Below are 18,154 nucleotides of genomic sequence, written 5' to 3' on the forward strand. Positions count from 1 at the left end.
CAAGCAAGACCTAAGCGAAAAATGTCACCATGGGAACGGTTACAATTTATGTCTTTTCTACAGATGTTTTAATGTTAAATGTGCCACCAGTATGTTCAACTCTGTTCCCCCTGTGAGTGTGCTTGAGTATAAAACCAGGCTTTTTTTTCCTTCTCACCCATACACTCTCACTTCGCTGAGATGGAGAACAAAGAGTCAATAACAAACATCTCTTTGGAACTCCTTGACTAGGCATGGAATTACACAGAGCCCCTTCAAAAGTGTCCCATTGACAAGTGTCCCCATTTACAACGGAAGTGCTATTTGCAATAATATGAAAATGCCCTTGTCCTCTCAGATCTAGACTATTTTAAGACGAATAGCAACTCCAACTATCAGCTCCTTTGAGTTATTTTCGGCATAAATGTTTTCTTCCTGCAGCCCCTATCCTAACCAAGAGTGGCTTTTTGCCTCGTTTTGGGTCAAAATTGCAATAAAAAAAATCAAACATAATGTACAAAAACCTACACAAAAGTCAGTTATTTTGTACACCTTATTGTTATGTTTACAACAAATCACGGTGGACTTATTCCTGACATCGGTGTAAACACTAGCTCAGGTTACATGTAATGTGATCATCAATTCCGACCATATTTTTGTCTCATTGCAATCACAGATGAAGTGCAAGGAGAATAAAATAAAATGGTGCATCGTGGCCGAGCGGTCAAGCACACTGGACTCAAGCTCTAGGGTTTATGATCAGCAGAGTGTGGGTTCAAGTCCCAGTCTTGGCATTTGTGCCCTTAGGCAAGACACTTACATGTAACCACCATTGCTTTGGGACGTACGTAGAATGTAAAGCTGTGATGTGTAATGCTTGCAAAAGAACCCAGTGCACTAACCAGGAACAGGCCTGAAATTTCATCTTTGAGAAGGCAAGGCCATTTTCATTTTGAAAAGGCCACTTCCATTGTAAAATCAGTGTCAGTGGAACAGTGTCCTCAGCAAAATAGATCAAAGGGCAAGATTTCTTTGTTATTATTATTATTTTATTTTTTTATTTTTTATTATGCAAGTTCCAGACCCACAAGGCCTGAAGGCCACTTCAAGGTGTGAGCTACAATTATTTTATTCCAGAGGCCGTTGCCGCCTACTCCTAGGGCTGAAACAAGGTTACCCCTCTAACAGTCCATACGGATGTAGGCTTGGGTATCATCAATCCAAAGCCTGGCCGGTAGAGCAGAAAGCACTACCTCCCAAATTATATATAGCAAGTGTCACGACCTGGACTCGAACCCACACTCTGCTGATCAAACACCTGAGATTGAATCCATTGCTCTCAACCGCTCGACCATGACACGCCACAAAATAACCAGCGACGTGGACAAAATAACAATTGATTTTCTTCGCAAAGCTGACTTGAAAAGTCTGAGTTCAGATTTTTAAAAAAGTCTAAAATTTCTCATCCCTGACTGAAGAGGTTTGCCCGGGTGTACTCATGTATCTGGCTGGTCTGGCAGCAATTTATGCGTCAGCTCACCTTTCAAGGTGTCGTATTACTGTCTCATGTTTTTATAATCTTTCTAATTCTTATCAAGCTCCACCAAATTTGACATTTTAACAGCAGGAGTGGCATTTAAATTTATGACAGACATGGGTGCATAATATACACCATATTACGGTTACTATTATTAAAGGCAACCAGAGCGCTAGTAATACATAAGTTACACCTCATTGTTTCAGGAGAGGGGGGGGGGGTGCTTCGATGGCCACGACTGCAGTGTACCTTGTCCTCGCACAATCTAACTCAGGATTATCATTTTACGGTTAATTTGTTTGTGAATTCAAAGTGACAAGTCCAGTTTGAGGTTGTAATCACACAATTCCAGGCTATCTTAATCTCATCAGAGAATTGTGTCTGGACATGTACAGTGGGTGAATGTCAGGGTTACATCCCCACAAGGTTTCAAGCATAACACGTACAATGTACATGAAGCTCGCTGATCAAGATGCAAACGTTAAGGGACAAACATCTTGAGCTACATGTTTATGTTCTGTCAAGAATATTGAACAGACATATGTAAGGTACACAAATTTTCATAAACTGATATTAAAATTATATTTATAATACTAACAGTCAAATTGTTCACACCTAGGCATGTAGGCCTATTGTCTATTTTGTTGTTATTATAAGGGGGCCCCTGCCAACTATTTCCTTTTACATCTGATTTTACAATAATTTGCCAGTAGATACTGTAACTAACCCAAATGCTATACAAAATGAATTCAATTATATCAGTACTATGAAATTGTTCCCAGGCTGCTAGGCCGAAAATAGTGCCAGATAAAAACTATTCATTAAAGACAGTGGACACTATTGGTAATTACTCAAAATAATTATTAGCATAAAACCTTTATTGACTACGTGTAATGGGGAGAGGTTGATGGTATAAAACATTGTGAGAAACGGCTCCCTCTAAAAGAAAGTAGTTTTTGAGAAAGAAGCAATTTTCCACGAATTTGATTTCGAGACCTCAAGTTTAGAATTTGAGGTCTCGAAATCAAGCATTTGAAAGCACACAACTTCAAGTGACAAGGGTGGTTTTTTCTTTCTTTATTATCTTGCAAGTTTGATGACTGATTAAGCTCAAATTTTCACAGGTTTGTTATTTTATGCACATGTTGAGATACACCAACTGAGAAGGCTAGTCTTGGACAATTACCAATAGTGTCCACTGCCTTGATAAAAAAAAATAATAAAAAGTATGCAGGCAGTGTCTGACATCTAAAAGTAAAATAAGAACAGATTGTCATACAGGTGTAAGTTGAATTTCAAGTCTACATTGTACACGTACCTATTTCCCCTGGACCATGGGTCTTATACAGGTTCACACCTGAGTGTCACTAACAATTACAGGAACGTAAACTATAATTCACCACTGAACATCAGTGTATGAACAAATCTTTGTCATCCCTCTTTGTGGTGTTATTTTAGGAACTTCCGGAGTTATAGTTTCATTTTTTAGAATGTCATTGTCTCATTGAAACCTGCATTTACAAAGGAAAGACAAAGGGTTCTCATAAAAAGCACTAGGTTTTGTTATAAATTCTATTTTGAGAAAATATGAGAATGCTTCCAGCTGTAAATTGCAAAACCGCAAAACCTTGTCTGAAAGCATCGCCCGATAATCTGCCATGTTATGCTGGAATCCCGAACTTCTAAATTTTGATATTTAGAGGTACATCCTACACTGTGTCCAATATTCCACATTTAACTAAAACTCAAATACACACCATTTTATAATCATATTTACAGGTTAAAGAATTCGGGTATTTTTTCAAAATGTCCACAGATTTACATTAAACTTACAGGGTTTGAAGATAATGATAGTGGAAAGCTTCCCTTCAAACATTACTAACTAAGGTTAGTAGTTTTTGAGAAATGAGTAAAACAAGTCACAAAATAATTTTGGTCTCATGAGACCAAAATTATTTTAGCATGTAAAACCCCCTTAACCAGTTATGATATTATACCAAAACCATAGCATAACTGGTTAATACGTTTTTACATGCTAAAACTGAGATGAAAATTATTACTTTAACTCATTTCTCAAAAACTACAGCACCTCAGTAAGTAAAATTTCAAGGGAAGCTGTCTACTATCATAATCTTCAAACTGTGTAAGTTTAATGTAAATCTGTGGACATTGTGTTTTTTGTTAGGAATAGTATATACCCTTTAAAACAACCACATAGCTATGGTGTCCCCCCCCCCCCCCCGTCACCCCCCCCCCCCCCCCAACCCAACAAGCCTAACCCAAATTGTTCACATTGAACTTGGCTAAAAATAGCTTTCATTAAAAAGAGCGAGTAGAATGTAGCTGTGGTTGCAATTGAAATTCCACATTCACTCACTCAGTCAATCAATTTTATTTTTAGTTTCTAGTTGATGGCTACACTTCCAGGTTTTTTTTTTACAATTGTCATGTTCATGCACTACCAACTTTGGTTTCAATTCAATTTAGTTAAGATTTATACACATGACATTATGTTTCCTTAATTCTACGAAAAATGATTTATAAATAAGTATACGTACATTGTAACTATGGAGTATGCAATATTAACAATCATGATTGTAAATTAAAGCAGTAAAAAAGTAATGTCGCTTTTCAATTACTGTTTTTTTTCTTTATGAAAACGGGCTTTGAACTTCTGTCTTGAAGGGGCACAGCACTTATTCTTAAGAGGTAAGAGGTTCCACTTACTTACATTTATAAGGCAAATCTTAGTTTGTATATTTTTGCCATGGGCACCAGAACAACAAGCACAGTGCACCATGGCAATTGCTGTAGTACAGATGCACTCATTACATTCTAGGTGTAGTGGGTTAATTCAAGGCCTGTGACTATGGAAATTTAATTTCAGAGGGAAATGTGGATGGAAGATATGGGCATTCAAAGTTGTGCTCATTAAAATTCACCCCCTTAATTTTCATGTTGGCACAAACTTGTCAATCTCTACACTTTCAATAGTCAATCACTCCTGTACATAATGGATGGACACTTCTGAACGGGATCTTTTTTTAACATTTCTAGAATCAAAGGTTGTCAGGGCGGCAAAGTGTCAGGGCGGCAAATGATTTGACAAAGAGCTAGGATTGATCTTAACTGTGTATGATTCTTAATTGCTACATGTACGCAAGGCATGACATCACAATACAAATCACTTTTGTGATTTTGGCAACTCAGTGCTTTGTGAAATCATCTATGGTGAAAATATAGTCCTGGACAATCAATTGTAAAGAAGAGACCACATTTGATGGGGAAAGGAAGTGTTCATAATCAGACGAGGGAATAAGAAGACACTGAGACCAAATCCCAAGGCTGATGAAGCAATAATCAAGGCAAAAATTTCATGCTAAGCAAATTTTTGTGCTTAGCAGCTCTATGAAATTGGGCCCAGAGAGTTGACGTCAATTGCCAACATTGCCTCTGTAAAGTTATCATCAGGGGCTGTGACAATACAGTGCCTTTATTATCACATGATTAAATCATAATGAGATAATGCCATTCAGAAAACACAACACTATCAACAGTGTACATTACGTATCATACTGTTTCGCAATAAAGTGATGTTTTGAGCAAGCCTAACTCATCAAATTTATGACAAGAGTATTTTGTAACCACATGCAGCCTATCTCATCAAACAATACAAAGATCACATTACGTTTTTATGCAATGTGTCGCATTTACTGTCTGTACAATTGATGACATGTGGCAGGTTTTTAACTCATGACATTTTGGGATTTAAGAAAAAATGTCGCAATAAATACTCTTATGTATAAATGCACTGGGCATTTTCATGAGCCCTTGTTTCTTGATTTAATCCGTTTTTATGAAAGTGAGACTTTGTCAATGAGGGAGGAATTTAGTTATTCTCAGTCTCAGAGCTTCTTCTGCTAGGTTGCCTAAACCAACAGATTGTCTTGATAATAAGCAGGAAAACTGAAAAATTTACAAATTATTACTTGAAAGCATATTTTGAGTGGAAAATTATAAGTATTTTCATTGAGTAGGAATGTATATGGTGTTAGAAATTGAAAGGAACAATATTTGAGTAGACTTACACATCTAAATGTGTGTATAGTGTCATACTTACTAATACGTAAGACGCTATATTAAAAATAAATTACTATATTCTTTTTTTTTTTTTTTTACAACATTTGGGTTTAAAATTGTGTAATGATTTCCCAATTTTGTTTTTATATACTCAGAGAGTGGTACATTACCTGAAATTGTTACATTTTAAAGAAGTTTTATTTTTGTTTCCTTTGTTCATTTTAATGTGTGTAATTTAGCACGCATAGGTTTATGGGTAAAATTTTATTGTGTATTTTCTTGACTTTTTACTAATATTTTATTGTCCAGTGCATTTGAACAAAATAATATTGGAATTTGCTCTATACTAAATAAATGAATAAATTGTTAATATTATTAAAAATGTTGAGAGGAAAAACTAAATTGAAAAAAAAAATACAAAAAAAACATGTGGTCCATTGTACAGCTCTTTTTATCTCATGGGATGTGACCAAGATATAAAATTATTGCAGCTACAGTTGTAAGCACGTCAGATGCACCTTTGATTCCATGGCAGACCATTGTAGACTAGAGAGTAGAGTTCATGTGGATGATTCATACCTGATGTAAATGAACTTCCTAGGATTCTTTGAGAACAAAGTCTAAAAATTATGAATCACTATCAGGGATTGAATTTCACCATTGAGAGGGCAAGGCCATTTTCATTGTGCAAAGCATACTTCCATTGGGAAAACATTAAAGTGTAATTATAAGGTTTTTTTAAAATGGGGCACCACCACCAAGCAGGGCAACAGGGGCAATAAAGCCAAGACCAGGGGCAATGATAATGTAACTACAAAATAAAGTGTCCCATTATTCTAGTTTAAAAATGGATGGTGGATGAAGAGCTATGTATAATTATCACTTTAAAATTACAAAGATCAGTGTTGTAGCCACGGTGGGCGGTGCTGGGCGAGCCTGCCCAGAACTCACAATTTTTGCCAAACACTCTGAGAAAAATAAATTGTATACAGCCCAGCACAGATTTCTCCTAAAAAAAAAAAAATTTATTGTCTATCTGACACATAGCTATTATAATAAACAAGAGTGTCAAAAGTACAGGGAAAGAACATACACACAGTCAAAAGGCAATTCATTGCACGGCCCCATTTACAGTCACCTACAAGAGGAATGTACTTCACACCGTATAAGACAAACAGTTTTTGGAAACCTTGCATTATGCAATTTAAAGGCCCCATAATTGAACATTGAATAATTTTGTTGCTCTGCTCGCATTTGGTGGCTTTGAAATAAAAATGATGTATTTCCCACACTAAAATTATTGGTCTAGCTACAGCCCTAACGGAGACTAGCTACATGAGTGTATTTATGACCTTCAAATTTATAGGGCCTCCAGTGTTGTCCATGTAAATCTAGGCATTTTTTTTAACAATGATATGACAAATTTAAAATTTGTGAATAACTTTAGGTAAGGCGCCAGCCACACCTTTTCACTCATTTTTACAAAAAGGGACATCTACTTGAGGTTAATTAGATATTATGTTGTTTCATTTGATATTATGTTATTTCATATCGAATGAAAAAGTGGTGGCGCCATACAGAAAGTTTTCCAAATTTGTTTCTGATATAAATCTGATAACAAATTAATTCCAGGTGAAGTGCTGGTTGCAACAAATAAAAACCCATCATCCATTTTCTCAAAAAGGTTATAGATTTTGGGTAAAAAATTGGTATCCTGACACGACTTTTTCATTTGTAATGAAATAAATGAGTTTCTAATTTACTCAAATTAGAATTCCTTTCCGTAAAAATTAGTGACGAAGTGATGACAGGATACGGAAACAGAGTAACATAGAGCAAGTATTATGGGAATGTCAGTTCATTTCGCTATCGTCACAATGAACCGATAGCAATATGTTGGGGGAATTCGGGTAAAATAATTGCTGACAAAAATTGTCTCACAAAAAGGGAACGTAACTCATCTGATCATCACCTCCCCTTCATAAAAATGAGTAATAACATTATTACCAGAACATGTATTTTACATTACATTTACCATTAGTCTTTGAGCAATTTATTTTTATTTAATTGATACAAAATAAATATTCTATAAAAGTATACAAAATAAAGCATGGTAATTTAACCTACCACTTTATTTCAAAACGAAGACTCTCCCTTCCTTATTCATTCATCATGGTCTGGCTTGCAGCAACAAACTTTTGTTGTGGTCTTGCTCGTTACAATCATCCCACACAGTGAAATCCAACAAGAGAGTGACGGCGAACCCCAAAAGTAGAGAACCCTGGACACACCGGGCAACTTTAAAACTTCAGGTGCCGTGCTTTTCAATGTTCAAGCCCCACGGACGTACCGGCAGATACCCAGTTCACTCCCCGTTGAAAAGCACCGATTTTGACTTCGTGTGTGGGGTGTCGCCTCGGCTGTCTGAAGATGTGCAGAGAGAGACTTTGTGACAACCTTCACATCTTCCGTCTTGCTCCAACTCCCAACTGCGCCTCCAACTAGCTCGACATGGGAGCAGGAAATTTCTCAGTGGCAGGCATCTGATGATGGTTTAGTTGGTTTGCATCTCTCCCAGACCTAGCTACCTCAGCAAAATTCATGAAAACCCACCCAATTGTGACACACACACATGACAAAAAAATTGAAACACCTTTTAGAAAGGCGCCCTCTATTTTTTTGACAAGCCGAACAGAATTGACTTTTTCGTCAAGTGAGGGCGCTAATTTCCAACATAAATGAGCAGTTTTGTGCGCGCAACAAACTCTTCCATGATAAAACTAAGCCGAACTTCCAGTTTACGCATAATTAGGCGCATCTAGTCTTTCTCTCGAAGAGGGCGATCTGCAATAATTATTTTTAGTTTTTCTAATCGACTAGTTATGTTTGAGGAAAGTCGGAACAGCCTGGTGATAAATAAGTCCGCCCACTTAAAAGTTATGGAACAATGTAAAAGAAATTGACAGTACCAAACTACATTTATTTTTAGTGGTTAAGTTTTGGGGTTGTGTTGATGGGACGGGGAAGCGATCAGATTAGAAACAAGAATATACCAAAACATTTTTATTTGTTTTAGCTTTAGGCCTAACAACCACACCCACTTCACCTCTCTGTGAAGCTTAAACGAAATATTGAGACCAAAAAGTGGAAGTGCAGAGTTAGGGCAAATAAAAGGGTTCGTTTTGGGCGCATAATTTTACAAGACTCTAAATGAAATATCATTCCAACAAAGTGATATGGGATGGCTAATACAAAACTTTTGCTGTTGTTGGCATTTTGTACAAAATGAACCAAGACTGATTGGAAGCGCTAATAACTATCAAAATAAAAGACCACACTTCTTCCTATCCTAGTCTTGGAATGTTTACTATAACCCCCCCCCCCCCCCCACACACACCGTCTTTATCCACGAGCCTCAAAGAATGACGTTCAGGCTAAAGGTAATCCTGCATATAATAATTTTATCCCATTCTGGACCAACTTTCATAAATCCTGTAAGCATAAAAACATGCTATGCGCAGAAATAAGTATGATGCCTAGCAGACACAGATTACAGAGCCAATATTTCCTAAAGTTCACCCTATTGTGATTATTTGTGCCTTACTAAACTTTTAGTTAGCAGAGAAATTTGCTCATGTGTCTCTTTGGAACCACTAGTTGATAGATGTGGTTCGAATCCCATCCAAGCAGACATGTAGTCTGGTAATATTTAATACTTCTTTCTTAAAAACCATGTTCGTTTAGAGAGAGCAATTTCTCACAATGTTTTAAACTATCAACAGCTCTCCATTGCTCATTACCAAGTTAGTTTTGACCCAGTTATTTTGAGTAGTTACATGTACCAAATAGTGTCCAGTGCCCTGAAAAACAACAACAAATAACAGACACACAAAGTCACTTGATTATGCTCGTTGTTAATTTATTAATACTCATAAACCAGCCAATAAAATAATTTTGGCAGAATTAAGACAAACGCCATAAGAATCTGGAAAAAAAAAACAATTTATTAAAAACTACATCAAATTAAGAATAGAACTCAAAACTAAACTGCAATGTTAAAAGTGTAATAAAAAAAAAAGCATGTAAAAAACTTTGTCTCAACAAAATTTTGAATGAACTATTTCCTAAGTTTTTAAAAATTATGTATATATATATATCTTTTTGACAAGCCACATTTACAGGCAAATTTACAGCACTAGGAATAAAATGCGCTTATGTGCATTTTTGGATTAGTTGCCAAAAAAACGTCCCCCTTACAATTTACAATTCATTCTCAACCAAACAATTAAAAATAAATAAAACGTTATTCACAATTTTACAGGATTTCTTTTTTTTTGAAATAACAAATGTGCACAAACTTATTACTGGCAATTTTAAACTGGAACAATGTTTTTTAAACTATAATTATGACAAACAATTTGTTCTAAACTGGAGAAAAAATAGTCATGAAGTTGGGAGAAGCCATACACTATAAGCATACACGAATATTATAAGGTCGTATCTGAACTGCCGGCTACATCTATGGCTACATCTGTTGCTAAGGAGGTCCTATACTTCAACACGTAAGTATCTGATGATCTAGCCATAGCTGTAGCCGCCAATTCGTACTTGGCTTAAGAGTCTATCTGAACTGCCGGCTACAACTATGGCTACATCTGTTGCTAAGGAGGTCCTATACTTCAACGCATGAGGATCTGATGATCTAGCCGTAGCTGTAGCCGCCAATTCCTACTTGGCTTAAGAGTCTATCTGAACTGCCGACTACAACTATGGCTACATCTGTTGCTAAGGAGCTCCTATACCTCAACACAGGAGGATCTGATGATCTAGCCAGAGCTGTAGCCGCCAATTCGTACTTGGCTTAAGAGTATATCTGACCTGCCGGCTACAACTATGGCTACATCTGTTACTAAGGAGGTCCTATACATCAACACATGAGGATCTGATGATCTAGCCATAGCTGTAGCCGCCAATTCGTACTTGGCTTAAGAGTCAGAATGAAGTCGCTATCTAAAATAGACTGGTACCTAAACTGCAACGACACATATCATGATGATATTTTAAAAACCGTCGTGTTCTTTGACAGTGGTGGTCAGAAAACAAAGAACAGATGATCAATACAGCAAACCACACCCGAGAAAACAATATTTAATTGTTATTTTTAAGGTCCTTTAAGTGTGATGTCAGATATTCAGATTAGCTTAAAATGATGTTAATTTTTTTTTTATTGGAATAGGAAAATTCAAGAGAACTGGAGACCTGTCCCAGGCTGCTCAACTTTGATTAACCGTTTAGGGGTAAACATGGTCCCAGAAATGATTTAAGTACTTTGGAAGAGCATGTTTGACTGCATACTTTAATTTTTTATTTTTAAGAAGTGGCTAAGCCTCGATATTAACACTGGATTAATGACCCAAAGGCAAGGGTTTTTAGTATTAAACTTACAAGAATAATGCTTCGCCTCATCTTTAAACTTAAATATTCCGTTCAAATGTTGACTGATGAGTCTAATAATCGTCTTTCAGTTCTGTTGAGTATGAATGTTCAACCCGAGACAAATGAGATCAATCTTTTTGTAGTGCTTGAAAAAAAAAAAAGGTTTAATTGTGAGACTCCCAAGATAATTATTTATTATTATGATTTTCATCTGGTCCAACAAAAGTTTTGAGCTGTTTTTTTTGTTTCTTCGAAGTAACGTAATCCATTGAAAATAGAGTTTAGTTTCATAAAATGTGTAAGCAGACAAAGTGGTTATGAGCAGAAAATCTTGCTAGCAGAAACAGGTAACCCGCACATAGACACTGCATAGTTCACTCTGTTGCAACTGGTGCCCAATGTATTTTGGCTCAGCAAATAAGAAAAAATAAAAAGGATTAGCTTAGTAACTTGTTTCTGCTATATTTGAACTTTGTGCAACATTAAATTAATTCACATTGCGAATATTTACTGTGGCAACATACCGATTGATGCCAGCTTTCCTACAGTTACACACATTCCCTTCAGGCAAATTTAATACTTTTTCTTTGCAGAGTGAATACTCCAGCACAAGTTAAGCGAATTTAAACTAAAAATCTTCTTTAACAACATCTTATTTTGTCTTTTTACATCATTGCACGTTCATATTTCATGACAACTAATTCAAGCTCCACTTTAAATAACAAACCAAACAACTGCCAATAGAAACAATAACTGCTGCCCACTCAAAACCACAAAATGAGCATTTACAGACAAAATAAAGCCACAAAATTGTTTTTTCTTGCTCGTATCTGAAGGTCTAGATATTTTCTAATAATCTTTGGTAATAAAACTATTTTCCAATGGAAACAATATTTGCCTTATTTTAAAAATGGTTTATGTGATTGAGTTAACTTGAGAAAAGTTACATAAGCCTCAAACGGAAGATGGCCGACACTATAGGAGTGCCCTTGGGTTGGTTTGGGTGTTAAGCGAAAACTTACCAAACCTAATTTGTGTCCCAGTATTGCGTCCACCATATCTCAAAATGGCTTACGGTACGGCAGTCTTGTTTCCGTGTAACACATGCCACCATGACATTTATTCCGTTGGTTGACATATCTACTTAAAAACTTGGGAGAGTAGATTTCCTTTTGACCTTACATTCCTAAGAGAGTAAATTCCCCCAAAAACGTTTCTTACCAATAACTTGAGCGACTCTCAACATTCAACCACTGCACTATTCAAAACAGGACCCAATTTCATGGCTCTGCTAAAGAGTAAAATTCTGCGCTTTTAATTCCGTATGCCGTTCTTCACTCGCAGAGCAAGCACAAAATTTGCGCGCTCTGTGCAAGCAAAACATCACATTGACTAAAGCAAACATTCTCATCTAACTTGTGAAATAGAGTTGACATAAGTGCGGCATTCTCTGCTTCCGTAAGTGACGATTCTTTACTTACAGTAAGAGGAACCATGAAATTAGGCCCAGATATTTACATTTTTCACATTTTGCAGTTTTCCTCTCTAACTCTGGCTTTCAAAAATTCTTGCGGACTAGAACATTATATACAAGACAATACATTAATTATTTCTATGTACAGTGTGTTTGGTATAAACACGCAGGCAAGAGTCTAGTATGAACGAACCGAGACTGTCTGGTTTAAAACACAGAAAGTGACTCCTGTGTTCTAAACCAAAGATATGGCTCACCGAGGCGACTGTGTATGGATACATTTATGACATTTAGGAGTATGTACAGAGGTTTGGGGGAGGCGGTGATTTGGCCAAGAAAAGGAGACAAACAAAGAGACAACATATGTGGACAACATTGGCAATGATCATAAACCAGTATTTGCACACTATGTGACCCGACATATACATGAACTTACGAACAATGACTGACCGAATGAAGAAAGAACTGAACCAATGAACGAAAGAATGTATAAGCTATTGAAGAACTTTGGAGTGAATTTACATTTTCCGCGCTCTGGCTTGTTCTGCATTTCAATTTGAATGTAGCACATCCAGGCTTTTACTTACACCTTTGAAGTGACAAAGACTCAATATCCACAAAAAGAAAACATTGCTTAACCATTTGTCTGTGAGCGTAGCACATAATAACCAGAGAACCAGTCACAAACACTTCATATCATATGGTATTTGGGGCTGGTTACCAACTATTCCAACTGTGCTCAGCAAATTAGTGTTAATGAGATTAGATCCCTGATTAGATCCCTACACAATAAGACCATAAAGCCAGTTCCGAACAAGTGGCTATGGCTTCATCACCATGTGAACAAGTGTTGAAGCACTGGAAGCCGGTAGCAACAGCCAAAGCCGAAGCTGCCGATGGGCACACAGCCTTAATCAAGAACAAAAGCTCACAGTGCAAAAAAATGAGTGTTTAGGCGACTATCAAGCCAAAGTGTAGTGGTTTTTGTAAGCAGTAACAAAAGCCACCAACAAGTTTGCTAAGTACAGAGATAGTGAACACAAATGGTATAATCTTTTGATTTGATTTGACAGAAACAGATTACCGGCCAAATGCAAATATACCACACCTACATCCCCACTGGCTCCCCATCAATAAGGTTTATCGCGAATAGCAAAATATCAAGAGAGGGCGCTGTTGAACCCACACAAAGGTATAGGCGTTGCGTGCGTGAGTCGTAGAAACTGCATAGAAACCGCCCCATATTCCTTCCCACAATGCATTGCGTTTCTCAATCGCGATAAACCTTATGAAATAAGTTTTCTGTGGAGCAGATCTCCATAAAACTGTGCCGAATATTTCAGAGTCATTGATAGAAACGGGAGACAGTGGCATTGTGTGTTTTTCGTCAAGGAGGTTTGGTTCATTCGGTCACACCAGCCACCTGCCAGACGATGAGATGGCTTCTCTCGTTCCTAGCAACGCGGGATGAGTTGGTGAGTTCGTCGCCGTAGTTATTACTGCTTGCATTTTCATCTTCATCGTCACCATCACCTGAATAAAAATATTTAAAAAAATTGAGAACAATAAACAAACTTACACAAAGTGTACCGAAGGCAAAAGCTTGAAAAGTGTTAATAATAATAAATAAAAATAATGCATTTATAATGCACCATCTATCTAGTGTACAAGACCCTATTCCGAGGCGCAGAACATCAACAAATATACACAACAATATACACAACAGTATACACGAACCAAATTGTGATCAAATTTATCACTGTCTTTAAAGCTTCATGAGGTGAAATATCTCACTTGTTGATTTGTTTTTAACAAGTTCAACTCGTTTTTAATATTTGTGTAACATTTCTACAAACTATGGCTATCCATTTTTGATCTGCATTTATGGCTTTCCATAGTTTTCCAACTAAGCTTGAGCGATTTATTTCATTCACGATAATATATCATTTACAATTTATTGCGTTATTCGACATAATGCAACAATTGGTGTGCGAATGTAATTAAGGGAATCAATGTGTGGTGAAGAGGTTTTCAACTAGTGGTTTAAACCCAACGAGGCCTGGTTCTTGATAGTTTTACTGAGATGAAGTCGAGCTAAACTATCAAGAACCAGGCCTCGCTGGTTTAAACCACTAGTTGAAAACCGAATCAACACACTTTGATTCCCATTCATAAATACCTTTTCGGTCAAAAGACATCAACACTTTTTGGTCAAAAAGTAAAATAAATGCAAAAATTATAATTGTTCAATGATTTCTTTCAACACAACACCCCTCCAGCTATGAAATGGTCAGACCCTTGAGTAAACAACTCCTTATAAGGAGATTGCTGTGCGCATCGCGCGTACCACGTGATGTGGAACAACTGCTCCAGCCGTTGCTCTCGACCAATAGGAATGAAGAAACTGTCCCGCTCACAACCGGTTATAAACACTGGTCATTTTCAAATGTTTAAACACCCCCACGTGACATGCTCTCCACCAATAGGAATAGTGAAACTGTCTGAGGTATTTATGATTACTCATTTAAGCTAAATGAATAAGCAGGGAAGAGGAGGGGGGAACTAACCTGCCCTGAAGTCAATGTATCCCTCTCCACCACTCATCACCAACATGTTCTTAGCGACTGCCTTCTCCATGGCACTCTTGCCTGGTGCGGTATCGAGGGTTGAACCTGAAGCGGTTGTAGTGACGCTACCTGCTGTACCTGAGAGAAAGATGACGAAAGAAAAATGTGCTAGCTCCATCAACTCTTACTTGGGGAAAAACTTAAACGTAGAGTGTCGCGGCCGAGTGGTTAAGAGCATCGAATTCAAGTTCTGGTGCTAATTCACCGGAGTGTGGGTTCGAATCCCGGTCGTGACACTTGTGTCCTTGAGCAAGATACTTTACTATAATTGCTTCTCTTCACCCAGGGGTATAAATGGGTACCTGCGAGGGTAGAGGTTGATAATGTGAATGAAAAGCTTTCGGAGCGCCACGGCAGCTCGGGGCTGTATACTCCCTAAATGGGAGCTGAGAAAGATTAAAGGGATGTTTATTGGCCCAATGACCAGGGGACTAATGTAAAGCGCATTGATACGGTTTATTGTGAAATGCGCTATATAAGAACTTGTTAATAATTCTCCGTCGTTATAATGTTTGAAGATGACAACATGAGAAGAGGAAAAATCATGTTACCAAAGTATAACAAAACAATTGTTGCACGCTGTGATTTGGGGTCCATGGGTTTTTGTACACCCTCGGGTGCTTTGCCTTGGGTGACATTGTCCCCCTTGGGGACCCCGTCACAGCGTGCAACAATTGTATAATGTAGCATAGTCCAATTATAGTTATAATAATAAGCACTCGTATCCTTTGCTCAGTGCACTTCAACATTCAGTATTTGTCTGTAAGGTCATGTGGAGCTACGATTGATATATATAGGACCTACTCCTTTAAAATAGCACGATGTAGTGGTTTACAAGGTGCTGTGCGGCAATATGCAGCCAGTCAAACCAAGAACACCGGGGTGAACCCCTTATCTTTTTGATAAGTGCACTGGGTTCTTTGTGCGTTACACAAAACACATGGGACCAATGGCTTTATGTCCCATCCAAAGGGCAAAGCAATGGTTAGGTGTCTTGCTTAAGGAGTCACGGCTGGGAACTCGAAACTCACACTCTGCTGATCAGAAACACCAGAGTTTGAATTTAAACTATAGTCAACAAAATCTTATGCAAACTTGGCCTACAATCTCGTAACAAACCCTGAGTTTTACCTGGAATGGCGACAAAGAATTTGACAGCGTCCCTGTGTCCATGGAAGGAGAGTTGCGCCTGAGTGATACTACAGAATGGTATGACGTTCCCTGGGCGTACACTGTCTGATCTACTGTCTGAGTAGACTCTGATGACCGCCCCGGGACGACTTCCACCGGCTGGCGTCGGTTTGGTTGCTGTTAAATCAAAGTAAAAATATTATATGATTTTGGTTCACTATCAGGGATGATACACATGTACAGGCTGGATAGCTATAATAATTATAATAACCAGATTTGCATGGCGCCATTGCATCAAGATCATGGCGCTCAGCAACAACGGGCAATGAACAGGCAACTGAAAACCGGTGATTTTTTAAGTTGTTTTTGAACGAAGAAACAGTGTCCAGTGATCTAATGTGAGACGGTATACTGTTTCAAAGTTTCAGGCTGGCATTTGTCGATGCTTCGTCCGTGTTTGTGTGTTTGGACCTATGTTCCGACAGCAGCGTATCATCACAGCAGGATCAAAGACCAGCCGTCGATTTCACAAAGAGTTAGGACTTGTCTTATCTCGAGTTAAGACGAGTAACTCTTCCTAATTTAGGATTAATCTTAAGGTCTGCATGCTACAGTGCAGGGTTGGGACTCGTCCTAAGTCCAAAGATTAGTCTTAATTTAGGAAGAGTTTCGTGAAATTGACGGCAGACCGACCAGAAACATGAAGCTGGATACAGCGATCAAGGTACTGGTACTGGATACAGTGATCAGGGTATTGTGGAGCTGTGATGATGGAGACATTTGAAGATGTGGAGTGCGACGACATGTACCGGAGTAGTTTTTTCTTGGAATAGAGTAGGAAACTAAGTTTTGAGCAAATGGGCTGACCTAATTGTTCACAAGGTATGGTTTAATATATTTTTCTGGATATATATTCGCCATTTTTCTGATTTTGCCAAGAAAAAAAGAAAAGAAAAAAAAAATCGAAAATCAGACTTAAGTATGAGGGATATCATGCCATTACTAAGCGTCCAACAGTCTACAAGCACACGAATGTTTCAAACATGCATGTGCGCAAACCAATGTAAACCAATCGGTAATGGTTTTCAGTGCTTCCCTACCAGAGGTATCGAGACGGCACACTGCCCATGGCTACTAAACTGCCTAGGGTGGGAATCAAACCCCGACTGGGTCATAAAAAGGCTATAAAAAGTGACTTACATTCAGTGAGTGGTATTGAGATGATCACACCATTGCCGGTACCCACCCATAGCCGGTTGCAAGCTATCATCAGTGCAGTGATGCGTACAAAGGAGAATCCAAGTTTTCCCGTACCTGAAATGTAAGAAGAACAAAAACAATGGCTATAACTAATTAATTATGTTGCCGCCACTTTTTTTTAAAAAAAAGAAAGAAAACAAACTCAAAAACAATAAGACAAACTTTCTAAAGGAAACTTCAAAAGAAAAATCTCAATTTATATTTTATTTATACTTTGTTTAAATCAGAGCTGTGAACTGAGAGAGTTAAGACATGGAGGGACCAGTTTCTTATATTTATTGTTTTATTTCCTAAAAACTTTACAAAGGAATGAACAGTATGACAATGGACATGGTTGAATTGCACTAGAACATGGTCTTTGGTCCAGAATTGCAGGAAACATTTTTCAGTCAAAATGCAGCAACAACACAATGGGTAGACTATACATAGTCTGTCACCCTGTGTTTTTTACTTCAAGAAATTTTAACTTTTGATCTATCACCCTGTGTTTTTTACTTCAAGAAATTTTAACTTTTGATCTACATGATGGATTTTTACAATCGCTACATCATTGGAAAGGTCGTTAAAAACGCCTCGCAGACATGACCCCATTTTGATCTTGTTTTCTGGTTCAAATTCGGGGTTGATAAT

At 37.6% G+C, this 18,154-nt stretch overlaps 2 protein-coding genes across 2 annotated transcripts in view; both read right to left on the bottom strand.

The window, feature by feature from the left end:
- The window catches only part of LOC139935670 (adenylate cyclase type 9-like), an 85,537-nt gene extending 77,325 nt beyond the window's left edge, over positions 1-8,212 (bottom strand). Inside the window, exon 1 of the mRNA XM_071930180.1 lies at positions 7,724-8,212. The gene's annotated coding sequence lies outside the window, so the exon portion shown is untranslated. The remainder of the gene's footprint in view (positions 1-7,723) is intronic.
- A 1,297-nt stretch (positions 8,213-9,509) lies between these two features.
- LOC139935716 (C-Jun-amino-terminal kinase-interacting protein 4-like) overlaps positions 9,510-18,154 on the bottom strand; it is a 68,670-nt gene continuing 60,025 nt past the window's right edge. Inside the window, exons 26-29 of the mRNA XM_071930260.1 lie at positions 17,465-17,578; positions 16,265-16,441; positions 15,074-15,211; positions 9,510-14,039 (exon numbers count right to left, since the gene is read on the bottom strand). Of these exons, the coding sequence (XP_071786361.1) occupies positions 13,909-14,039; positions 15,074-15,211; positions 16,265-16,441; positions 17,465-17,578 (560 nt within the window). The 3' untranslated portion in view covers positions 9,510-13,908. The remainder of the gene's footprint in view (positions 14,040-15,073; positions 15,212-16,264; positions 16,442-17,464; positions 17,579-18,154) is intronic.

The sequence above is a fragment of the Asterias amurensis genome, chromosome 4 (genome assembly GCF_032118995.1).
Source record: "Asterias amurensis chromosome 4, ASM3211899v1".
NCBI classification, from domain to species: Eukaryota; Metazoa; Echinodermata; class Asteroidea; order Forcipulatida; family Asteriidae; genus Asterias; species Asterias amurensis.